Raw genomic sequence first — 27,058 nt, 5'->3', positions numbered from 1 at the left:
AATTAGGGGGAAAATTAGGGAGAAATTTTTTTTTTTTGTGCAACTAATACGAATAACCGTTAACCGTAGATACTAAATTTTCACCAAATAATGAAACTAGCATTTTCTATTCATGACTTTTTTTGAGTTATTTATAGGTATAGGTAGGAAATTTTTATTTTTTTTTTCAATTTTTCGTATTCACTTGGAATCGTTTTTCGTTCATAATGATATAATAACATTGAATTCAAATTTAATAAATTTATTACAGTCTGAAATAATGTTTTATTATAATTATTAATACAATTTAGTAATATTAATGCTTGTACCGTTTAATAAACATATCGATTCCTAATTTCATCAAATATTTAGTAAGTAGGAGTAAAATAACTTGGAGAAAATAATTCCTGGACCTGAACATTTCTTTTAGTGTTGTTAAATTAGCACTATCAGTAATGTCCTAGATAGTTTGGCATTCATTGATTGCTATGCGTGTGGCAAAACGCCAGATGACATTTTTCCGGATACTATTTTCGTCCCATTACTCAAACCTCTGGAAATTTGATAATTTGATAATTTTGTATCTTCTAAAATGATTCCATGTTTCCTTTTGTGAACATAATGAGTTAAAAGAGTTGTCGATATTGTGCTTAGGTAATTTAAATAAATATAGTTGTATCTATATTCTATATCAGGGATGGCAAATACATGGCACGCGTGCCCGAGATGGCACGCGAAAAGATTTTGTGGGCACTCGAAAATTTTTACTATTATATAATATACATAGGTAATAGGTAAAAATATTTTGAGCATACGGCAAAAAAAAAAAAAAGGTAATTTTGGGCACGCAGTGTTCTAAAGGTTTGCCATCCCTATTCTATATAATAGTTTATATAGATTATTTGGTTGAGTTATATAGTATTAATGAGATTTAGGTCGTTATTCATGGCTTGTAATATTCTAATTTGGTTCTTGGCGTCATTATTTTAACTATACCTACTCATTCAGTTTTATTTGACGGGTGTTGTGTGTGTTTCATAAAAAAATATATACATACAGGGTGATTCTTTTAAGTGGGTACACTAATTATCTCGAAAAATATTTACTTTTTTCAAAATATTTTTTTACATGGTTTCAAGTTGTTAAAAAACCAACGTTTTTATTAAAAAATTATATTTTTAAATATTTTTTATCCTTATAATTTTTTAAGTTTTTTACTTTTTTGAATGACAACATAAAGTTTTAATTTCATATTCCAAAGCAAAATATTCTTCTAAGTATTTTGATTCATAAAAATCGAATTTAGGGCTAGTAGTTTTTGAGTTATAAGTATTTAAAGTTTTGATTGGCAGAGTGGAGTGGTACGGGGTTACCCCGCAAAATGTTTGTCCACTACTCCGCTTGTCTAAACTTTCAATACATATAACTCATAAACTACTCGTCCTAAATTCGATTTTTATCAATCAAAATACCTAGTAAATATTCTGCTTTGGAATATAAAATTAAAACTCTATGTTGTCATTCAAAAAAGTAAAAAACTTAAAAAATGATAAGGATAAAAAATATTTAAAAATATATTTTTTTAATAAAAACGTTGGTTGAAACCATGTAAAAAAATATTTTGAAAAAAGTAAATATTTTTCGTGATAATTAGTGTACCCACTTAAAAGAATCACCCTGTATGTTGTTGTTGATATATAAAATAATAAATAGCTGCCTGAATTTTTCTGTTTGAATCGTGTATTTGTGTGGGATTTAAAAGTACGCCCTCGTATTTTTAGTTGTGTTTGGATCGCATACATGTGAACGATTGATTTAATTTCGAAATTTTAAACATATTTTAATTTACGTATTACGTATGATACAAATGTATAAAATGTTTCATGGCCTTTTAAATTATTATATACAATGCTTATTGCTTAAGAGTAATTTCATAAACTGCAACTTGAAATCAAAATTAAACGTTAGGTACGGTGAAACCTTTATCTCACCACTGTAGTTTGTTCCCAAGAAAAGTCCACTATTCAGAGGTGCCCATTAGAGGAAGTTTAATGAAACCTGCATAAACTGTATGTTGTGTATAAATCTAATACTTATTACTTAATTACAAAACTTTAATTAAATAATAAGTAACAGATTTACGCATCTTGGTTTTGCGTTACCTAATCTTAAAAATAAAGTAGGTAACTCGAAATTATAGTCACTATAGATAAAATGTAGGGTATGTTAAAATTACGGAGCCAGGTAGCCTTTTTTAAGGTAGTATAAATGTTATGTGTAATACTGTAAACAAGGCCCCGAGTTTTATATTATGTTATTTTTAACTTACAAGAATTGAATTTTGTCTTAATCTACGTCATGGGCTGCAGACTTACTACATAAGTTTTAATATTATAGATGTATAACGGTTAACTATTTTATAGATTTTCCCTTTGTTTAGACATTTCTTCACTAAATTTGTTATGAAATATAATTGTTTTGATATGTTGACAAGAGGCATGTATTACAAAAACATATTTTGGACATAGAAAATATTGAGAACATTCGTAACTCGAAATTAATTCTGACAGTTTTATTTAAACTATAATCAATAGATACAGTTGAATCAATGTATTATGAAATCTTTTATTATACACGCATTTTTATTACTAGGTATTATGAATTTTATGTTGTGTGATTTAGAAAGATGTTTTGGTTCGAAGATGAATTTATTGGAATATTTTTTTTTTTTATTAACTGGAATTTTAGTTGATTTTTATTCTTACCACGTTTCAACGACTCAATGTTATTAAAATCCGTGGGCTAAAGTGTAAATTCTCTGTAGTCTGTTCTTTAGTTTATTGAAGGTCAAATTTGTAATGATAAAATGTATTTTAAAAATTGTTATTTGTTTGCTAAATCAAAAGTATGTATTAGATTTTATAATTTTTGACTTGACTTTTACTCAAATTTAAAAAAAAACTATCTACTTATAAATTATTCACTAAATTTTGTTTCTAATTTAATGTTTCTAACATTTATTGCTTAAATTCTTAATATGATACTCTCTCAGACTTCTTTTTGTCAATGTTTTACTTTGTTAACATAATATAATCAAATTATTTTATTAATTGATGCAGACTGCTTCGGTATTTTGTCTTTAAGCTTATATATTGTTTAGTGAACTTTTAATTGATAGTTTTTATTATATGATAAAACAATTTAACAACCTACACTATACTTATTTATATTTTATATTCATTAAAACATAAAATACGTTTAAAATTAACTTTTCTTTTTCCCTATTGAAAATGAACTAGTTTATTTGAGTTGGTATTATATAATTGTGCTTTTTTGTTTAGAATTTGAATAATGGCTTCACACTATCGTAAAACTCTTCCATCAGCTGATGCTGCGCTAGCATCAGAAGTTTTTGATCGTTTTTGTACTGCTTCTACAATGAAAACTATTCTTGGTCATTTTCGACATCTATGTGAAATATTATGCATCAAGCCTACTAATTTTCCTCAATTTTATCCAAAACTTAAGGTAAGTTTTTAACTGCATAATTTAAGAGTTTAATTTACTATCGTTAATTTAAATGTGCAAATAAATTATATAATTTTAATTTTAGAGTATTAATTACAATTAATTCTATATACATTCTTTATTTAGGTACCTATATAGGTTTTATTAAAATTTTAATTATTGTTTTTCTAGTCTATGCTATGTTCATGGAAAGCAAAAGCTTTATGGAATAAATTTGATAAAAAAGCTAGTCACAAGTGTTACAATCGTGGGAAAACTTGTATAAATACTAGGGTAAATTTGAATTGTATTATAACTTATTTTTTCCTAAGCTAATTTAAATAAATTATTTAGGTTTTAATAATTGGTTCGGGGCCTTGCGGATTACGTGCTGCTATCGAAGCTCAGCTTTTAGGTGCTAAAGTAGTTGTAGTGGAAAAAAGAGATCGTCTCTCAAGAAATAATGTTCTTCATCTTTGGCCATTTGTTATTCAAGACTTAAAATTGCTTGGTGCAAAAAAATTTTTTGGTAAATTTTGTGCTGGTGCTATCGATCATATAAGTAAGATATAAATATTGGTTTATATTATTAATTTTGATTTTTACTATAACCACAATTATTTTCACAGGTATTAGACAACTTCAATGTATTCTGCTAAAAGTTTCATTAATCTTGGGTGTTGAAATTCATGAAGGTGTTAGTTTTGATTCACTTTCTCCACCACCTGATAATGATGAAAGTAAGTTTTAATTTAATTAATAATTAATATAGTGTTCCAATTTCAACTTTATATTGTAAATAGTATAAAATAGACACATAGCGATATGCATATTATGTTTACAACAATAGCAATGTTCAGACAAGTGTTGTATTTCATTTTCAAAATGTCTTTTGTTACATGAAGTTACATAAATCTCAGATATTAATTATCAAACTCATAATTTTTTGTTCATTATTTTATAACCAAATATTATCATATTCTATCTTTTGTATTGATTTTTGTACTATTTTTATTTATTGAATAATAGAAATTGGATGGAGAGCTGTCTTTAGTCCATCAGATCATCCTGTTTCTCAGTATGAATTTGATGTTCTTATTGGTGCTGATGGAAAACGAAATACTTTGGAAGGTATGTGCCCATCAGACAAAAAGAAGCTGACATTTTATGATCAACATTTTTGTTGCTATATTAGTGTGTTATTACTTAATGTTTATGTTTATGATTATTTTTTATTTAATTATTTAGGTTTTAAAAGAAAAGAATTTCGTGGTAGATTAGCAATTGCTATCACTGCCAACTTTATAAATAAACATACAGAAGCTGAAGCAAGAGTAGAAGAAATATCTGGAGTCGCATTTATATTCAATCAAAAGTTTTTTAAAGATCTTTACCGGGAAACAGGAATTGATTTGGAAAATATTGTTTATTATAAAGATGAAACTCATTATTTTGTTATGACTGCTAAAAAGCATAGTTTGATTGATAAAGGTGTTATATTAAATGTATGTATCCAAAAAATCAGAGTTATTATAATAATAGAAATACAAATATTTGTATAACTGAAAATTATAATAACTAGAGATCGGAATAAGTTTCTCGTAAAATAAATCATGTTTAATTTTATTAAAAATAGGTAATTATATTCTATTGATATTATTTTAACACATTAGATGTTATATAAGTTATAGGCACCTGTAGTATGTAAAATAATCTATTGAAATAGATTTTTTTCCTATTCATCTTAATAATTGTAATTTTTCTCTAAGGAAGGAGGAGGCACCTTTTTATTTTTTTAAATTCTAAGCATTTATGTATTTAATTCTATACACTATAACGATTGCGGCAGTCCTATAACAACATTATTATTACAATATAACCATGCACCTTTGAATTAATTATCAGTATCTACTTATCAGTATCTATCATACATTTCTAAAATAATATTTTTTTAATTTTTTTAAATTAAATTTATATTGCTGTACTTATTAAAGAGCGCAAACCCATGTTTGTTTTTTTCGGTAAGCCAAATATTGAGTGTAATTCATTCAGTTCGTCTTGGCCCTCGACCAATGTAACTGGTAATGGATTACCAAAATATATTTAAAAATCTGTTTAATCACTCGTATCAATATAATATGAAAATAACTAATTTTTAGTCATTAATATCTTATAATTAGTAAATAATAAATATCATGAAGTAATAACTAATAAATTTAATTTTTATTTGTCATGATAAATACCTTCTAAGTTGGATTTACAAGTATTCAAATCATATTTTGTATTAATATTTAACATTTAAGTTATTATTACATTCCAAATTACATTAATTTTAATGATCATCGTTGGCCAAGAAGATGAACTAGATGAGTTATAATAAATAGGAATAATAAGGTATCTTTTATTTCTTGGAATTTTGGTGTTTAGTATCACAAAAAAAAAAAATGTGTTGTAATACTCAAAAATAATTCTGCACAAACTATATAAAATATGCCAAAAACTTTTACTCTTCAATTTATTTATTATAAATTGTAAAGAAATGAGTGGTAAAAATTCACTTGCAAAGACATATAAAAAATACAAAAATCATACAATTCCGACCTCTAATTATAACAATAGTATTTTAATTTTCATCTTGGCTATGTTGTAGATTAAACATCTCATCCATGTAAATTTGTTAATAGGATTATGCTGATGTTGCTAAATTGTTAGCCCTAGAAAATATTAATAAAGAAGCATTAACAGAATATGCGAAAGAAGCTGCAAATTTTTCAACGAATTACTCATTACCCCAACTTGAATTTGCGGTCAATCATTATGGTCAACCTGATGTAGCTATGTTTGATTTCACTTCAATGTATGCTGCTGAAAATGCTAGTCATGTGATTCAAAGAAATGGTCATAAACTTTTGCTCACATTAGTTGGAGATAGTTTACTAGAGGTATATAAAAAAAACTATTATTTTTCATAAAAAAATATTAATTATAAGATTATTATATTATATTTTAGCCATTTTGGCCAACTGGATCTGGCTGTGCTCGTGGTTTTTTAAGTTCTATGGATACTTGTTGGGCTATTAGACGCTGGGGATCTCCAGATTCTAATCCATTAGATGTATTAGCTGAAAGAGAGTCAATCTATCATATTCTTGGTCAAACAACACCTGAAAATTTACATAAGAATATAGCTGGTTATACGGTTGATCCTCATACAAGATATCCAAATCTAAATACACATGCTGTTTTACCTGTGCAAGTTGTACATTTATTTGATTGTGATGATAAGACCGTAGTAGAGAAATATCTCAAAGCTCCTCGTCAAACAATTACTCCAGTCCAAGATGTTCCAAAAAAACGTAGACGAAAAGGTAAATTATCAAAATTTTGTTATATATTAATTATTATTTTTCATATTAAAAATATTTTTATTTAAATATTTGAAAACAGTCCGTTTGGCTCCACTTGATCCTGCAATAAAGGGTGAATAATATACACAAATCTTATTCGTGTGTACTGTGTAGTACTGTGTTCTCTAACATGTGATTTTCGTTAATTTTATTTTCATGTCAATAATAAACTACAGTAATAGAAAAAATTTATATTTGAATAAGTTATTAATAAATTAAGCTTATCTTTTTAGAAAGTCAAGTAAACCAAGAAACATTAAATCATTGGTTAAAAACTCAAGTTGAACCCTACGATTCAATATTTGTTGAAGATTTTGCAAAATCATTTAAAAATGGCTTAGCATTATGTGCAATTATACATAGATACCGTCCAGACTTGGTAGATTTTTTTTCTCTTTCATCATCTGATGTGGCAAAAAATAATCAACTAGCTTTTGATATTTTAGAACATGAATTTGGAATTCCTCCAGTAAGTTTAATTTATATTATTTTTAGTATTAAATATTATATTTACACATTCTGTTATTAGATTATGTCTGGTATTGAAATGGAACAGTGTGATATACCTGATATTTTAGCCATGTTATCTTATTTGTCACAAGTATATGATACATTCAGACGAGAAATTCCACATATAAATCATCCAAAACTGGTATTTAATTTATTTTATACGTTAAATCAATTTAAATAACTTAATATTATATATATAAAAAAAAAAAACATTTGCAGGAAGATAGTGATCATGGACCAACACCAGCAGAAAGTCGTTATAGAATCCATGGTACTAGAAATAATATATTTGCCCCATATTCAAAACCTTCCACTTTGGCAAAACCTATTTCGCAGACTCGAAAACGATCAGGTGTGAATAATATATCAACTATTGATAAAAGTACTTCTTCTATGCAAAGGCGCAGTAGAAAGCGACGCACTAACATAAATAATGGATCATTGGTAATTAATTGCAATTCATTATATTTAATGATATAATCTTTGAAAATATGTTTGTATTATATTAAAAATTGTTTAAGTAATTACTGAATTTAATACAACAAAATAATAATATTTTTGCTAATAATAAGGCACAAATAAAAAAAAGGCTACATTTACGGATGCAGCAAATTTATATAAGAGAACCTGGAGAAGATGAGTTTTTAGAAAATAATCATGAAGAGTTTAAAGAACGAGCTAGAGAGTTGGAGAAAAAATTATTTCCAAGCGTAAGGAAAATGTGTTAAGAATTGTGGTTATTGTGTGAATATTTTTTTAATTTATGCAAATAATACATTTTTGATTAGAATAAAAGAATAGTTACTTTAAATTATTGAAATTCTTCATTTTTATAATAGTTACTAATTATTATAGTTTTATTTATGTTATGTGTTTATTTTATACATTTCATATTATTAACATACAGTTTTAATCAATCTATAATTATTATTTTATATCATTTTATTTAATGATATACTGGTTGCACCTGAAATCCTCCTTCATTTTGAAAGTTACTATAAACATTTAGTACTGCATTAAATTAATTTGAACTAATTTTTGTATATTTTTGATTAAGTTTGAAAACAATTATGTTAATTAACAAATAATATGTTTTGTGCACTAATAAATATGTGTGTCAAACTGTTATTAATCTAAATTAAACTGTTCGGTTTGATACTGAAATGTAAGAGTTGAATTAAAACTAAAAACTATAGAATTATTTTATAATCTTCTTATACCTGTGAATTGTGATATGCATAAGAGGATACTACACCCACATGTGTTCTTTATTACAATCGCATAACATAGTAAATTTTACGTTCTGAATTATCTTTCTAACTCAGGTAGGTATGTTTAATATGAGACTAAATTGACCTATTATTAAATTTAGAAGTTAGAATAATATCTAGGGAACATCTAAATTTTTATATTTTTATTTTAAAGCAAGTTATAAATATTTTTAAATGCATAAACAATTTATGATTTTAAAATACTCATAACTTGCCTTAAAATTAAAATATAAAAACATAAATCTAAGAAGTTCACTCGATAATATTCTTACTTCTTAATTTGATAATTGGTCAATTCACTCCAATATTAATTATGACTGAGTTAAATATAGTTTATTCAGAATGTACAATTTTCCATATCACACGTTTGTAAGGAGATAGTGCATACAGGTATAGTGTCCCCTTAATCTTAAATTTTGTATTTATGTATATGTTTTTAAAGTATTTGTGTCTTATACAGCAATATTGTTATTTTTGCAAATAATAATATAGTACATATGGTGGTATATAATTTTAACAATTTACTGTATTTGCAATTGTGTTTTTTTTTTCATTTTAATTTTTATTATTTAAGCCACGAGACGCTCGTGTACAAGAAGATTATTCTTCTCCTCGATATAAAATGGAGGAAGATATTTCAGTGCGAGCTAAAGAAATTGAAGCAAAACTTAAAGGTGGCCCAGCACCTGATAAAAAACCTAAAGACTTGATGAGGGCTATTGGTATGATAATAAAATTAGTTTTAAAATAATAATATTATATGTATTTGATAATTTTTTTTGTAGGAAAAATCGATAAAAGTGATTGGAATGTAAAAGAAATCGAACGGAAAATAGAAGAAAGTAAAGTACATGCTAAACACATAAAAAATGGTACTGAAAAGGTACCTAAATGGAGTCGCCCTCAATTTGATGACAAAGTATTACTACTAATAAATAATAATAAAATACATTTTTAATTTAAGATTTAAATATGATTTTCTTAATGAAAACAATTTTATATATTAGGTTAGTGCAATTAAGAAAAAGCTCCATGTAAAAGGATATCAAGATGATAGCAAAAATGATAATAAATTCCTTGAAATTGATGATAATTTAAATAAATTAAATAGAAAAATTAAAGATGGAAATATTTTAGATCAAGGTTTACGGGGGGCTAATAAAGTTTCAGCAATGGCTGCACATTTAGCTACCATAAATAAGCAGCCAGAACAGCCTTTACTTCAAAGATCTGTGAGTAATCTTTTTTTATCCAATAGTTTTTACGTTTAAGATGTTTTCTAAAATTTTAAAATTACATTTGTTTATAAAATATTAAAAAGCAAATATTTATATTTATACAAACACCTGTTTTAATAATATACAGTAGAATTTTGGTAATCTAGTAGATATTAGACCAGAGGACTGCCGGATTATGGGAAGTTCATATAAAAACAAAATTTTAATTTAACACATAACACAACTGACCAATAGACAATATGGTATATACACAATATTAAAAGAATAAAAATAAAATATCTAATCCGTTTGTTTAGATTTAAATCAGTTAGTTTTATTTTTATGGTTATTATTACCACAAAAAAGTAGCTGGATTTCTGAACATACCAGATTATCACACGGATGGGCCACTGAAAGTCTACTGTATTGAGTCAATACTTTTAACCATTCATTGCTACTACTATTAACATAATATTTTTTTTTACTTAAAGTTACCTATCACACTGACCAGCATAATATGCAACTACTATATCTCAATTTTTATTTTTATAATATAATAATTAGATAAATAACTTTAAAAATATTTAGAAAGAATATTAAAATACCTTTTACAACTCAAAATATGTATTTGAATAGTATTTTCAAAATATTCTATATACTACCCAAGCGTGATATTTTATCATAATTAACTTTTTACAGCTCTTAATTTTAATAAATAAATTTTCTCTGGAAATTTGAATGAAAATGAAAATGAATGAATTTTTTTATGTTTTTCTGGCCTTTTCCTTTTAATTTAATTGATATTTGATAATATATTGGTTCTATATTATTTTAATTAAAATATATTTTCACTTACTATTTTTAGGGTACCAAAAATACTGTTATAATTCCACAAGGTGGAAGTGAAACATGCCATTTTTGTAAAAATCGTGTTTATCTAATGGAACGGTTAAGTGCAGAAGGCAGATTTTTTCACCGCGGTTGTTTCCGTTGTGAATATTGTCATACAACTCTAAGATTAGGTAATTACATGTATGATCGTGAAGGTAAATACGACAACCGTTTTTACTGTTCTCAACACTTTGGAATGTCTGGGACACAACAGATGAGATCTAGGCGTAAACTTGAACAAAAGACTGAACCAGATTTAGGAATTAAACCGATTATTTTAGCTCAAGCCCCTGATAAAGTAGGTTATTCATGTATTATCAAGTTTATTATTTATTAATGCTTTATTAATTGCATAACAGATTAAGGCATCGATAGAATCATTAGATCGAGGTGAAACACCAGAACGAGTAGAGTTTGAAAATTTAGATTTAGAAGAAGATTTGGTCCTTAGTGAAATGGATGAAGACGAATGGACTGATCGTAATTTTGGTGCTTCAGCTAATGAAATGCTATCTTCTGACGAATTATCTGAATTTAGGTTTGTAAATAAACTTATAACTATTATTTACTTATTTCTAGAGTATTGATAATATTTTGTTTTAGTGATAGTGAAAGTGACGAGAATCAAAACCTAGAATTAAATAATGATAATCAAGAGAAAAAATTACTGCCAATAAATATTAATAAAGACAATCTATGTTGCATAAATATTGAAGATGATGGCTTAAGTTCACAAAATGAGTCTGATGAGTCACAGGATCGTTTCAGTTACAAAGAATTTGATAGTGGAGGTAAGACAACTAAATTTCTATATTAAAAAAAATGTTTCTCTGCATTGAATTCTTAAAATACTATTTATCCATTTATCTTGTAAATATTCTTTCATACATTATATATCTATTTATATTATGTATTTTAGATGATGAGAGTGACACAGCAACAGAAGGCGAAGAAGAAATTAAAGCACGAGAAATAAGAAAACAAGAAGTTTGTTTACGTATCCCTAATATATCATCTGCCACTACAGACACTGGATCTGATACAGAGGTGAAATATTTTACGCCTCCCAAATCAATAGAAAATTCATTGATTTTTTTAAATAAACACAGTGAATCTATTAAAAATGATCAATCCTCTCAATCAATCACAACAAATACATTAAATATTAAAGAATCTCCCAAATTATTAAATACTAATTTTATTTGTAATCCTGAATATACAGAGAGTTTGAATCTCGAAAATAATATTGCAAGTTCAAATACTAATGTTCAAAAATATCCAATAAAAAATTGTAATGTTCTATTAGATAATATTATTACAAGTGATAACAATATGATAAAAAATGCAAATTCTTCATCATTAAATAACTGTAATTTTCAAAATCAGTCTCAAAATGAATGTGATCAAAAATTTAAAAATGATGTAAATCCTGAATCAAAATTCTTTAAAACAGAAAATACAAATAAATTTCCTCTGATTTCAAATTCAATTTCCACTGATGAATTGATGATAGATATGAAAAGTTCAAAGGAAAAAGATGTCATGCATTCAATCGATAATGATCATTCAAATGAATTAGAAACTTCTGAATCTTCAATTGATTGTGTAAAATATAAAAAAAGACAGAAATCAAAAAATCAAAACACTAGTTCTAGTTTAAAAACCAATGATGATTCGATTGGAGACAATGATAATATTTTGTCAAATAGTTTTACTAATAACTCTAATTTATCTGAAAAAATTATTGGTATTAAAAATTATAGTAAACCAACTAAATTAAATATAGTTACTACCGAACCTTATCCAAAATATACACCTACAGTAGAAAAGGCTATTAAAAGATATGAAAACAAACAACCTAAAAAGGAATGTATTGTTATGTAAATTTCAATATAGAAAAATAAATAATAAATATTTAATTATTCATCCACATACAATATATATTATATATGCACGTATGAAAAAATATCAAAATTTAAGCTAGAAATCATAGTACAGAATCATCACAGATATACATAATAAGCCTTTCTCTTGAGTATCATATGGAATATACAAATCAGGTAAAAACAATGGGAATTTTGTGTTACTTGTGATTTCGTTGTGTTTCAATAATTTAATTTAATGTGTCTTAAATATTCTAATATTATAGTGAATTTGACTAATTTATATATACCAATATATAATTATATCTATATTTATGCTATTCTTATATATTTCAAATTGATTAAGAAGATAAACTAACAAACTATTAATTGACATAATTTAAGAGATTATTATACCTGCATAATATGTTGTCTCTGTCTTACTAAAGCATAACATACAACAATTTGCGTTCAAAGGTTCCTATTTAGTGTTGTGATCACCAGTATTAGAGTGATTTGACATTTTTTCAAATTTAAAGAGAAAAACTCTATATGCGTTCGTTTGTTGAATTTTCTAGTTATTTTCATTTTTAAATGAGTTATGAGTTTGTAAAATACTAATATTTAAAATTGTTCATAACTTGCTTAAGAACTAAAATAATGTAAAAATCAAAAGATCAACCAGAGTACTCAGATAATGTTCTCACCATTAGATTTAGAAATAGCATAATTCACTTTAATATTTGAGTTAACAATACACAATTGGAACTACCAAACAAATATTTTGGTATGTTTTGCATTAATAACTTGGAGCAAAACATGGGGGTACAATATACTTTTAATTAGAATTGATTTTATCTGATAGTGAATTGAATAATTTTGATCAATTTCAATTGAATAATTGAATAATTATTTTAATGTGTTCATTAATTTAATTGGCTTTTGGAATTGGAATGTTTACTATTTATTAAGAGGAAAGGCTTGTTTTTGTATTTGTTGATTTTTTCTCTAAATTTCATTATATGTAACTAATGCAATAAAACCGTGTTTATTATATGATTGATTTATTGTATTAACTAATCAAAGTTTGATTTAATGATTAACTTATAAGGCTTGAAAGTTAACACCCAAAAAGATACTTTTTACTACTAAAAAGGTTAAAATATGCGCTTAAATACCTTTGAAAAAATTTTTTAGTGTTTAGATTTAAATAAATGATAATATATTGTATTTTATTTATGTCTTAAAAATATTTTTGTAAGTCATATAAATATATACAGAGTGTTCCTCGAGGATTTACCTGTTAGCTGTGAAAGGGGACTGCCACTTGGACAAAAATCAGATTTTTGCTGTTTAATTTATAAACTAAAAAAATTAATATAAATCATGAGATTAATGAAAATAAAATGTTGAAAAGTCAAAATTTTCAGTAAAATAAACACTATAAATGATTATGTATCTTTATTTCATTTTTTAAATTAAAAAATTAAAAGATAACTTTTTAAACTTTCTACCAACAAATTTAATTACTCTAAAAATAAAATTCATGTAGTCTTTGTCAATGTGAGTCTAATAAAATAAACGGATTTATGATATATTGATTATCTCAGGCAGTGGCGGCTTGAACTTTTTTTCCCTCGAATCACGTTTAATATTTTTACACCACCCACCCTAAAATATAGTTATTAGTTATTAGTTTATTACTTATTACTGTACATTATCTGCTGAGTACACATTACGGCTATATATTACATTTATTATTTATAATTTAATACTTAAATTATCAACATGCAAAAATGGTCCAGTCTACCTTTTCCAACCATTAGACCCACCCACCCACCCATTAATATTTTTGTGAATCACATGATTAAAATATACTCCCTTCGAGCCGCCACTGATCTCAGGAGATATCACAATGGGTAAATTGTCGCGGAATATACTGTATTTATGTGTTTATATATGCATGTGGTATGGATATAAATTATTATTATTTTAATTGTATTAAAATAAAATTTTTTTCAGGTTGCTACTGATTTTTATTCATCAAGTTCTGGTAGTAGTAATTCTGCCACAGAAATATCTACAGATTCTGAATTTGAGCGAGATGATAAAACACCAACAAAACACAGTATTCCAAATATAATTATAAGTGAAAGTATTCAATCAAAACATAAGGTAGAAGAAATAAAAGTTGATCCTTTAGTTCCAGAAAATCCTAAAATTGCAGAAATAGTAAACCGAGCCCAAAATCGACCAAATTTTATTCCATTTGCCAATCCTGGATATGAACTTAATCGAACACAATCTACAGAAGGTATTGCTACTAAACGTTCATTAGAATTAAAAAAGTTATACTTATTGGCTGGTAATGGTAATGGAATAGCAGTTAAAAAATCTGGTTCGTCTGTAACTTTAGATACAAAATTTAAAAGCTTTGTTGATCAAATATCTGAGTGTCAAAAAAAATTAAATCCTGCGCCAGTACCCAGTCCTACTATGCAAGCTTTCTTACAAAACGTAAATCCTGTTGTTAATAAAAATGAGAAAAAATCAAAAGAATTATCAGAAATGAACGAATTTAAACATGTCTGTTTAAAACATTCTGAAAAAGACTATGATACTAATGAGAACAACGAAACTATTCATAACACAGTAGATGTAATTAATGCTCAATATCAAGAACATGATAACGAATCGCGTCCTCGTAGTCCAGCACATGAAACTTCTATAATTGTACCAGAGTTTCATCCTTCTCAAATAGAAAGTAAAATTGAATCAGATTCCTTATCAACAGATACTTCAATAGACACTGAAAATGATTTAGAAATTCCTGATATTTCATCTGATGATAAGGATATTCTAATAGAAAACCATAGTTTACCAAAATTAGAAATCCATAATTCTCGAGGTGAACTAATGAATGATATAGAACAAAAAGAACAAATAATCGAATCTGAATGCATACCAAAATATTCAGATAATGGATTTAACAAGATAATTACAGTTCCAAGTCCTGTAAAAGATAAAAATGTTAGAAATGGTGAAGTATTGAAACATGTTTCAACTACTGCTGATTTATTTATGAACAATATTTTAAAACCTAACAATGTTGAAATAGTTCATCCTGAATCTTATGCTCATGCTTCTGAATTTAATAATGATGAAGATCTAACTGTTGAAGGACAAACTGAAACAGAGCTTTCTGATTGGGCAAGAGATGACGATGTGGGAGTATCTGAAGCTTGGGATGATTTTGTACATGTACCGATAAAATCATTAACTTATAGAAAACATCAGAGGCCTAAATCAAAACGTAAACCTAGAAATTCTCCAAAGAAACGGCCTAATGACGATTTAGATGAGTATGGTCATGTTTGTGGAAAAATTGATAGTGATAACATTGAGTTCATGGATACCATTAGTGACAATGATACTAATGAGCATGTTGCTGCTTTAAACCAAACATTGTTACAAAATACTGGTTACATGGAATTTGTAACCAACCCTCAATTGGACGATGAGCTTAAAACACCTGTGGTAGAAACAATGAATACTATTTATAACATGTCAGCTGACAAAGATGATAATGATACTACAACTACTAGTGATCTAGTGACTGTAATGGATCTCAATGATATAAATAATATTGATGATGACGCCTTAACTCCGATTGCTTATGAGGACACTAATAAAACTTATGAGAATTATGTAAAACGTTTGCAGGAAAAAATTACACCATTTAACAGCATAAGAGATTCTATTGATGTACGTAAAATGAAAAAAAATAGTAAGGGAGAAAAACTGGATGAAAACAATTTGAAAGAAGAAAATGAACAAGAACAAAATTCTACTACTTATAAACTTCAACAAATAACAAAGGAGAGGATGAAAGAAAAAAATTTAGTTCATGATATGGTTATGAGTAAAATAACAAGTAAATCGCCTAATGAAAGAAAACCTCGTCGTAATAGAAGTTCGCCTTTTTCTCCTGAATCTTATACGGAAAATTTTGAATTTGCAAAACCACTTCCTATTCACCATTGTAATGCAGATTTAAAAGTTCGACCTACATCTCTTTTAATTCCCTTAAAAAGTCCCTTGAGTGAAAGAAAAATTTGTTCCACTCAACAGATATCATGTTCAGAAGCATTTTCATTGCCAGATATACGAAGAGCACTATTTGATGAAAAGACTCCAACATCTAGTATTGCCGAAATATTAAAGTCAACCGAAGAAATACGTGAAAACGCTAGAGCTAGAGCTAGATTAAAGAGTGATTCTGAATTAGGCATAAGTCCTGAAGATAAAATCAGACAACTTAGGGAGAAGTTGGAACGTAGAAGAGGAGTAAAAAGCAATTGTGACGGACTTTCATTACTGACAAAAAGTAAAAGTTTTCAGTCAATTGATGAATTTGATCTCGATACTGCTTTGGTAAGCTATAAAAAAATGTTAAATTCAGTTAATTATAATATTATTACTTGTTATGTATACTAATTTGTATTTTTTTAATCAACATTAGTGTGATACACCAAAAAGAAATGAACTAAATACTATGAATGATCATCCTGAAAAAAAGCGTAGTATTACTCAAACTGTTATGGCTGCAATTTTCCAAAAGAAGACACCATCACCAAATAAAATGCGCTCTTCGTCTAGTCATCACACATCTCCATCTAGGTTTAAGTTTTTAATGAGTGGAAAAACAAAAGAAAAATCTCAGGTAATTTTTTTTAATATTTAAAGTTATACATATAATATAAATATAGGGAATCGCGGAAAAAATGGCCACGGAAAAAACCCCCCAAAAAAACCCACGGAAAAAAACCCAAACTAAAAAATACACCCAAAAAAAAAACCCACGTAAAAAAAGCCCAAAAAAATATATTATACATAATATATTTGCATTTATTTATAGATACATATTTTAAATAATATACATAGTATTTAATTAATTTTTTTTTAACTTTTTAACTTCAGTTAAATTTTGTATTGTTTTAACTTAGCTTTTTATAGTTAATTATTATTATTGTACAGTTAAGTTAATTTATAAGTAAATCCTGTGATTTGGGTAATTAAAGGTAACACCAGCGTGTAGCTGAATTAACTTTATAGTTCAACCTAAATAAGTTATATTTAAAATAGCTATAATGTCAAAATCATTTTGTATTAAATATTGATTCTAATAATTGTATTAATAAATGAGTTAAATTAATCCAAGTAAATGATTATTAATTGTGGGACACTTAATAAGTGTTTTGTTGTTAATTCAACACTAGATTTGTACGTGTGATAGTTAACAATACAATTTATATTATTATGTTACCACAAGTCCAGAAACTTGAACATTTTGTATTTTTAATATTTTGGTCTTATGTTCTGTTAAAAATGTATTATTCTATCACAGAAATAAAAATATTATATGATTGTAAATCCATTGTATAATCAAAAATCAACCACATTTTATAAAATATTACAATTTACAATAATTGCACTTTTATTTTCTTGGGCTTTTTTTCCGGGGTGTATTTTTCAGTTTGGGTTTTTTTTTCCATGGCCATTTTTCCGCCTAACAAATATAGGGTAATACAGAGATTAGGATAAATTAAACATTGTTGATAATTAATAATTATCATTGATAAAATTAGGATTGGAAGGGAAAATTAACAATTTATTTTTAATACTACAATTTTTAAAGAAATTGTATACATTTTAAAAATTTAACTTAAATTATTTATAAATTATTGACAAATCACCTATAACTTTTTTGGGTTTAATTTTTTTATATATTAAATAATTATAAAAATAATAATCATTATCTGATGAATAATTTTACCTTTTAAATTTCAGTCGGCAGATAATGTTTCTACATTCATTGGAGATTATGTATGTGCTCTTAGAGTAGTTTTTTTTATTGTATTGTAATATTTTGTTTCTCAAAAATAATATTTAGAAATTTAGAACTGTTTTATATTAAATACTGCTTAAACTGTAGATTTGTTGATTGCTTATACATATCAGATTCATTGCTTTATTTTCTTGATTATAATGCAGTATATATATCATACACTGTTAATCAATGTATTTATGAATAAGAATAACTCAAATGCCTTAGTTAAATATCTAAAGCATCTTAATCACCTAAAATGAATTACAAAATTTGTTGAAATACATTCAATAGATGTAATTCTCAATGTTCTTATGACATGCCATTTTTATATTCTGTGTACAAAATGAAATAATGAAATAACTTTTGAAATTAATCAATATTTGTTTATTACTTAATATTTTAGTATTTTCTTATATTTAATTTTATTCTCAGAAATATTTTTTTGGAACAGTAAAAATGAACTATTATTGTTAATTATAAATTAATAATTATAAGTAAAATTTGTAGTTTAAAAAATAATTGTATACATGGTGTCCTGCGAGGATTTACCTATTATGATATTTCCTGAGATAATAAATATATCATAAATTTGTTTTTTTTATTAGGCTCACATGGGCCTGGCAGTGGCGTAATTTGGCTATATTTGTGGGGGGGAAGGGATAAAATGTTTTAACATTTTACTTATACCCCCTCCCCCCATAAAAAAAATCAAAAGTATTTATTATAAGCACCTTTCAGAATTCAGAGCAATATATTTATATACACATGACACATGGAATAAATTTCGATTAATTGTACAAATCGACAAGTTATTTTTAGTTCAATAGGACTATAGAAAAATAGTAGGATAGGATAAGATAGGATAGATATGACAATAGTCTTTAATCTAGATAAAATAATTTGATAATCGTCGAGCTTTGTCGATCCACGATAAAATAATACTTTACTGCTCGGGGTTTATTTTTGTACCACTACACAATTCATAAACAAACTCAAAACATACACAAAACATATTGCAATAATGATACTTATAAACATGCGTGGCTGCGTTTAAAATGAACTAGGTATGAAGTATTTATGTACAACTAGCATAAAGGATTTGTTTTTTTGTATTATTTCTATAAAGTATAAAATATAGACTATAATTTATAATAATATTAATTCGCCGAGGTATTTGATTTCAATATATATATAAAAAAAAATAATAATAATATTATTAGATAAAGAAGTACATACAGTTAACCAGTCTTAAAAAAAAAAGGTCATGGGGGGATAAGACACCTAAATCCCCCCCGTAATTACGCCACTGGGGCCTGGGCCTGACAAGCGCTAAATGTATTTAATTTTTAATTTTATTAAATTGCTTGGTAAAAACATTTAAAAATTATATTTTAATTTTTGAAAAAAATAAAGATACCTATTTTATAGATTATATTTGCTGAAATTGTAGACATTTGAACTTTTTATTTTCATTAATCACATAATTTTGACTATTACAACAATAAAATAATACTTTTTATATTTTTTAATTTTTAATTAAAAATTTGAAAATTGAATTAATATTTTATACAGTTTAAATTATGTACATGATGATACTGTAATGTTTTAGTATGTTTTGTTTTGTTTAACATTATTTTAATATTTTGTTAATACAATTTAAGAATTTTATTTAAAACGAAATAAAATAATGAGATATTTTAGTTTTAGTTGATTTAAATTCTTGTTCACTATATTAATAAAAAAAAATATATATATCTACTTTTAGGATAAAAAATTGATTCCAGCTGCTGGAGATAAACCTGTACAGTATAAATCAAATAGTGAATCTGAAATCAGACGTCGCTTAATAGATTCATTGGCTCCACCTATACCGCCACTACCAACTTGCTACAATATTGATGATATACAATTATTTGGTACTTATTTAAAATGTAAAAATGTATGTTGCAATTAGCATAAAAAATTATACCTACTTTCCTTTCTATAGAAACAGTTGGAACCATGGATGAATCCAAAAAAAACAAGGTTGGTGATGATAGTATTCAAAGTGCAGATAGTAGAATGTCAAAGTCTGAAATTAAAATTGCTAAACAGTCCCAACGCAAGAGGTATTTTACACACAAGTTACAATTTTCTTTTTAACGGTTATATAGCTTTAAATGATTAAAGGTTGCGTATTGCTCAAGAAGTTCAAAGAAAATTGGAAGAATTGGACGTTAAGCTGAAAACTTTAGAAGCTGAAGGTGTCGAAGTAGAGAAGAAACTTAGAGGAGAAGGTAAAGAAATACATAGTTATTACACATAATATTTGTAATTATGGCATTAAAAATATTAGTGATATTGTTAATTTTCTGTTTTTGGATTCTGAATAGATAAACTAATTTATTTATTATTAATTAATTGTATAACAGTATAATAATATGTTTTTGATTTTAGTTAACATCTAAAGAAAGTAAACAAAAAAAAAATGTGTATAATACCTATCTATGGTGAAAAATTGAAAATAATATTGGTTTATTAATTCATTTAATTTTTCAGAAATATTAGCAATCACCTTAAATAACAATAAAATAAGTTTTAACCAATTTTGCCAAACTGATTGACATTTAGATTTATTTTTCAAATTCAATGGTATACAGGGTGATTTTTTAATCATGAACCACTCATTATTTCAAAAAGTATCAATGTTTTTTAAAATATTTTTTCACAAAGTTTCATATTGTTAAAAAAACAACGATTTTATGAAAAAATTATATTTTTTAATATTTTTTATCCTTATAATTTTTTAAGTTTTTTACTTTTTTGAATGGCAACCTACAGTTTTAATTTCATATTCCAAAGCAGAATATTTTTCTAAGTATTTTGATACGTAAAAATCGAATTTTGGACGAGTAGTTCATGAGTTATAAGTATTTAAAGTTTAGACAAGCGGAGTAGTGGACAAACATTTTGCGGGGTAACCCCGTACCACTCCACTCCGCCAATCTAAACTTTAAATACTTATAACTCATAAACTACTCGTCCAAAATTCGACTTTTACGTATCAAAATACTTAGAAAAATATTCTGCTTTGGAATATGAAATTAAAACTCTAGGTTGCCATTCAAAAAAGTAAAAAACTTAAAAAATTATAAGGATAAAAAATATTAAAAAATATAATTTTTTTATAAAAACGTTGTTTTTTTAACAACATGAAACTTTGTAAAAAAATATTTTCAAAAACATTGATACTTTTTGAAATAATGAGTGGTTCATGATAAAAAAATCGCCCTGTATTTATTTATTTAATTGTAATTAAACAGTACCATTTAGTTCTGTAACTTGCTGAATTCTATAGTTCTATATTATATTGTACCATATTATATTGATTTAAATATTTAATTTAGTAGGTGAGAAAAATGAAGATGAACCATCTCTTTTGCACACTTATTGTGAACTGATGAGTGAAGTGAATCGATTGCGAAGAGAAGAACGTGAATTAGGTTTACAAGCACAAGAATTAGAAATAGAAGATAATCTAGCAAGGTGTGAAACAATCAGTGCCAATGGTAATTACAAATTAAAATCACTTGTGTTAAATGCTTTTTGATATTTTATTATTATAGAATGATGTTTTTAAAAGATTTTGATCGAGCATCGTTTTATAATATTACAGAGTTTGGCTCTGATTTCAATTATTTGGCCAGCATTCATCGCAAAAACCATATTCTTACAAAATTATTTCCCATATATGTCTTAATAGTACTCTATTACTTAAATTTATTTACTTCCTAAATCATTTAATATTTAATTAATTCATATCAATAATATATAGTAATTATTAATTTTAATTTTAATCAAAATTTTCTTTTTGGTATAGAGGTATGTATACTTATGCTATTAATGGTAACTGGTAACCATTTAAAATATTTTAACAAAAATTGTATCCACTTCAAGAATAATTCATATTTATTTCATCTAAACTAAAATAAATGTTGTTAAATTTGAATATTATCTTAACTCATCTTATCTACCCATTAACAATAATGGTATATTTAAATCAAATTAATTAATTTGAAATATAATGTATTATGCCTGTTGTTTCGTATACGTGCATCCGCTATATATCATATTAAAGCCAATTTATTAGAGGTCTAGACATGATTTAATTTTATACATTCATTTTAATATTATCAATTTAGACATCTATAATTTAACCAGAAAAATTAATTGTAACCTTATTACACTTATTATATTTGCAACGAGTCTCTGAATTAGGTGTTTGATATGCACATGTGCAATGCATTTTGTGGCATAATTATCTATAGGCTGTAAACAATGTCAAAATATAACATTATAACATATAGATATCAAACACCTAATTCAGAGATTTGTCGCTAATATTGGCAAACATTTTTTGTATTGATATTATACGCTGTGGCTCTATTCATAGTATATGATCTAAAATGGAAATCAAAAAGTTAGTATGCTTGTTGAGTGTACTTTTACTTTTGTTTTATATTTTAGATTGTTAAATAATTATACAGGCTACGGTTTAATTCTTAAGTGTTTAACAAAAAAAATAAAACAAAAAATTATTTTGAACACAGCTTAATCAATTAATCTATTAAATACTATTTTTCAAACATAAATTACTTAAATTTAAAAATAATTTACCATGATTGTTATCATTAATTCTCCCAATATCAACATATTTGACTAAATTAAGAAAATGTATGATATTGGTAATATTATTTTATTCAATGGTACAGTATTGAGTATATATTGTGTGCTTGATATTTATTAATGAAGAATATTGTTACTGAACTTAGAATGCATACCTTGAAAACAATTTTAATTTATGATTCCTATTTTATATTTTTCAAAGTTTATTCACTTTTATGTTGGATTTTTAATCATTGTTGAAGGTTTAACAATTTTTATGAATCATAAATATTTCATTGTTCATCAGAAATACTGTATTTATAATTGTTCATTTTTCAATATTCTTATAACTGCTTTTAAATTTGCAATTTATTTGTTTCATCACGGTGTTGTTAAATTTTTTTCTGTAAAATGTATTTTACTCTGCTGATATTTGTTTAAAGAATGAAATTTAGTTATTTTTATTCAATTGATGATATATGAGAATGTCATTTGTTTGAATGAATGTGTTTAAATAAAAAGCACTTAAAGATTTTGAAATTGTTATTAACGCTTTAGAGAAGACTAATTAATATAAAATAAATACGTTCCAGTTATTTAACATTTTAATATTGTCAAAGCTCAAAGAGATGAGATTACATTTCTTTTTGTAGTACCTATTGGCTATTACATAGGTACATAAATTAATAATTCAATACAAAGTTGTAGAATATTATAATTATACCAAAATTGTATATCTGTTTCAAAATATAATTCTTTTCTATACTCTAATATTATTATGAAACCAAAGTATTTTATTCAAAATGTTATTTGAAATATGATGTTTATATTTGAGCGATGGTTAGCCTAATATAATCGAACAACACTTATGAATGCGAGACGCAAGATACGTATTTTTTAGCTCTGGTATTAAGTAAAACTTTGACCATTAGGTAGTTCTTAAATGTTGTCTTTAAATAACTCATAATTTCTTATTGTTCAATTATTTTAGATTTTATAACTGATTTCAAAATAAATTTTAGATAAAAAAAAATAGGACATAACTTAACTGTTAGTAGATAAATTTAATGTTAAATAAATGTTATTAAAAAATATGTATCACACAATTGTATTTAAACACATAACATTCAAACAAGTGTACTTCTCCTGATGATATGGTATGGTTTGGTGGCATGTATGTTTAATGTATATCATAAAGTCAAATATATATTTTAACAACTAAAAAACTTAAAAAATTCTGATCCTCAAAACATCCGTGGTAACCAACAAACCGACCGACTTAAATATACAACACTTAATACATCAAACAGTTTAAATGGTAAGCTAACTTAATTTTTATGTTGACAACATCAACATTTCAGTATGTAATTTGTAATAACTAATGACAAACGTATATGATCATAATTATATTTTAGAAATAAATTTATATTAATAATTTGGATCTTTAAACGAATAGCACTCATACCCATAGTTACCTATACTCGATCTAGGACATCTTGGCGTGGCCGTATTGGCGTGGCCACTTTGGTGTAAACTAATTTGGCGTATGTCTATTTGAAGTATAGCTATTTTGGCGTAAGACTATTTTGGCGTTAAGTTTTGGACTAATATAACTAGTATGCCAGTAGTTGTCTGTGCGAGTAATATAATAAATAATAAATAATAATATAATAATCATGTATAATAATTAATAAAGTAGGTGGAGTAAAAAATCAATTGATATAAATGTATTAATAAAAAGTTATCGACTTTAGGTCAGTTTATATAAATAAAAAATATAAATACAAAAAGTAATTGACTTTAGTAGTTAGTCCATATAAATAATTACTTTACTTGGGCCATTGTCGATTACAACTGATTAGGTGACTATATCTCGACCTCGAATGCTCTTTATTTGAGCCATTGTCGATTACAACTGATTAGTAAATATTAAACTCAAAAACTGATTACCAATTACCCGCAACATACATATATTTTATTATGCCAAAATCTAACGCCAAAATAGTCTTACGCCAGAATGGTTTACGCCTAAGTGGCCACGCCAATACGGCCACGCCAAAATGTCCGGGTCCCACCTATACTAACCTTATGATAACTTAAATACAGATTTTTATATTATTACAATTATCAGTTTTTAAAGTTTGATGATTTAGTTAAAACAGTTGTTTAGTTGATTTTGTGTCTGTTTCTGTTACTATATTAAATTAATGAAATCAGAAATAGAAATTATGATTTAAAAACATTTTGGTAAGACTATTATTTAAGTATTTTTTAGAATCTAAATTAAACTTTAATAAATAATTTCTTTAATTTTTATAAGTTTGTTTATAATAAATTAATTTTTTTAAATTATAATACACATTTGATGTGGTTTATTGATATTCCATTTGTTTTTTTTTTTATATATTTTTAATTTTAATAATATACTTATCCGTTATGTACATGGTCATTATGTTACCTATGAGTTATGATTTTAAGTTATAACTGATAAATAATTGCATATTAGTAGGTTAAGTTAGAAATTAGTATTATCATTAATATTGCCGAAAGCAATAGGGTGAAATGCATGACAATCATACAATGTGACAGATTTTTTGTTTTATGTTTGTTTTATTATTGATTTGTTCTAAAATTAAAAAAAAAAAATGATACTTTCAGAGCTATAATGAATCATACTGTACTTAAAATATTAATGTATCTTTTTGTAAGTTAATAATTAAAAACTTAAATATTTTATCATAACATAATCAGAGCCGGATTAACATTGGTGCAAAAGGAGCTTTGGTTCTAAGGTGGCATATAACTTTTGCAATACAAAATATACTAAATATTGTGCACATGTTTTCAATGTGATATCGAGTAATTTTATATTTTAAAATATAAAATTATAGGTGTAGCCCTGAATAATGTATCTATAATATTATTAGAATGGTAAACCATGTAGTAAACCATGACTATAGTGGTAATAATCACAATTTACATAGAATTTTGTAAAATTGTGTTATAACGACTTCTGTATTTAGATTTCCTGTGCCGCATTATTGACTACGCTTGTTATTGTCTAATCTTTGTTAAAGCATACATACCTGTGCTTATTATATCTATATATATATATATTAATATAAATTATTTTTAGTAATAATCAACAAATTAATATTTGAATTAAATAGGAGAATAGAAAGTTACACTGAATTAAATGATAAATTTGAATTTTTATTAAATATTTTATACAAATCACTAGATAACATTTGAAAAAAAAAAAAGTTGCAACCTAGTTAAATCATTAAATGTTTTAATATAGATTTAGAAAGCGACTTGAGAGAAGAATTAATGCAATTTTAAAGTATAATGGTTAATATTTCAGCTGAAAATAAGAAATCAATTATTGCATTGTATAAAACTTAACATCATCATTAGAAACATAATTTCCTAACATAAACATTATTTTAAGAATTATCTGCATCTCCATCTTCAAATGCTAGTGGCAAACGTTCCTTTTCAGTTTTGAAAAAAAAAATAATATAATTTAACATCATCTTTAAATCAAAAATAATGTCAGATAGGTATGTCATTACTGTACATCTAGTTTGAAATATTTAGAGAAATAAGTGGGAGGAACTTGTTAATAAATTTGCTTAAGTCAAATCGAGGAAAACACATATTTGTGAAACATGGGTATTGGGTTTTTTCTCTATATTATATTATATTGTTTTATTTACTTAATGAGTGTGTAGATGTATGAATTATTAATAATTTGACGTTTTAAAGTAGTAGTATTTATTTGCATGATAATATTGTAGGGTACCAATTTAATTTTTATTAAATTGTTGAACAGATTCATATTAATATTTATTTTATTGTTTCAACAAATTTTTGAAAA

The 27,058-nt window shown here is 25.6% G+C and overlaps 1 protein-coding gene across 8 annotated transcripts in view; it reads left to right on the top strand.

Annotated features, from left to right (window-relative positions):
* Mical (Molecule interacting with CasL) overlaps positions 1-27,058 on the top strand; it is a 38,930-nt gene that overhangs the window by 9,775 nt on the left and 2,097 nt on the right. For 2 of the 8 annotated variants that reach the window (XR_016191192.1, XR_016191191.1), the window contains 28 exons: positions 3,321-3,507; positions 3,679-3,780; positions 3,841-4,048; positions 4,116-4,226; positions 4,516-4,617; positions 4,735-4,991; positions 6,171-6,428; positions 6,497-6,854; positions 6,934-6,966; positions 7,127-7,362; positions 7,423-7,545; positions 7,623-7,847; positions 7,976-8,113; positions 9,249-9,396; positions 9,460-9,593; positions 9,682-9,906; positions 10,757-11,080; positions 11,142-11,320; positions 11,386-11,573; positions 11,702-11,829; positions 14,667-17,078; positions 17,167-17,367; positions 18,495-18,530; positions 20,300-20,450; positions 20,522-20,642; positions 20,704-20,810; positions 21,921-22,082; positions 22,190-24,496. Coding sequence is in view for 1 of the 8 variants with exons in the window: in XM_089224692.1 (XP_089080818.1) it covers positions 3,331-3,507; positions 3,679-3,780; positions 3,841-4,048; positions 4,116-4,226; positions 4,516-4,617; positions 4,735-4,991; positions 6,171-6,428; positions 6,497-6,854; positions 6,934-6,966; positions 7,127-7,362; positions 7,423-7,545; positions 7,623-7,847; positions 7,976-8,113; positions 9,249-9,396; positions 9,460-9,593; positions 9,682-9,906; positions 10,757-11,080; positions 11,142-11,320; positions 11,386-11,573; positions 11,702-11,829; positions 14,667-17,078; positions 17,167-17,367; positions 18,495-18,530; positions 20,300-20,450; positions 20,522-20,642; positions 20,704-20,810; positions 21,921-22,082 (6,844 nt within the window). In the remaining 7 variants the exon portion in view is untranslated. The remainder of the gene's footprint in view (positions 1-3,320; positions 3,508-3,678; positions 3,781-3,840; positions 4,049-4,115; positions 4,227-4,515; positions 4,618-4,734; positions 4,992-6,170; positions 6,429-6,496; positions 6,855-6,933; positions 6,967-7,126; positions 7,363-7,422; positions 7,546-7,622; positions 7,848-7,975; positions 8,114-9,248; positions 9,397-9,459; positions 9,594-9,681; positions 9,907-10,756; positions 11,081-11,141; positions 11,321-11,385; positions 11,574-11,701; positions 11,830-14,666; positions 17,079-17,166; positions 17,368-18,494; positions 18,531-20,299; positions 20,451-20,521; positions 20,643-20,703; positions 20,811-21,920; positions 22,083-22,189; positions 24,497-27,058) is intronic. The other 6 variants (XR_016191194.1, XR_016191193.1, XR_016191196.1 and 3 more) reach the window with 6 other exon arrangements.

The sequence above is a fragment of the Diuraphis noxia genome, unplaced genomic scaffold (genome assembly GCF_037042655.1).
Source record: "Diuraphis noxia isolate RWA-SAM2 unplaced genomic scaffold, SU_Dnox_SAM2 contig0003, whole genome shotgun sequence".
NCBI classification, from domain to species: Eukaryota; Metazoa; Arthropoda; class Insecta; order Hemiptera; family Aphididae; genus Diuraphis; species Diuraphis noxia.
The sequence above is the reverse complement of the archived record's forward strand: the minus strand, read 5'-3'. Positions and strand labels throughout refer to the sequence as shown.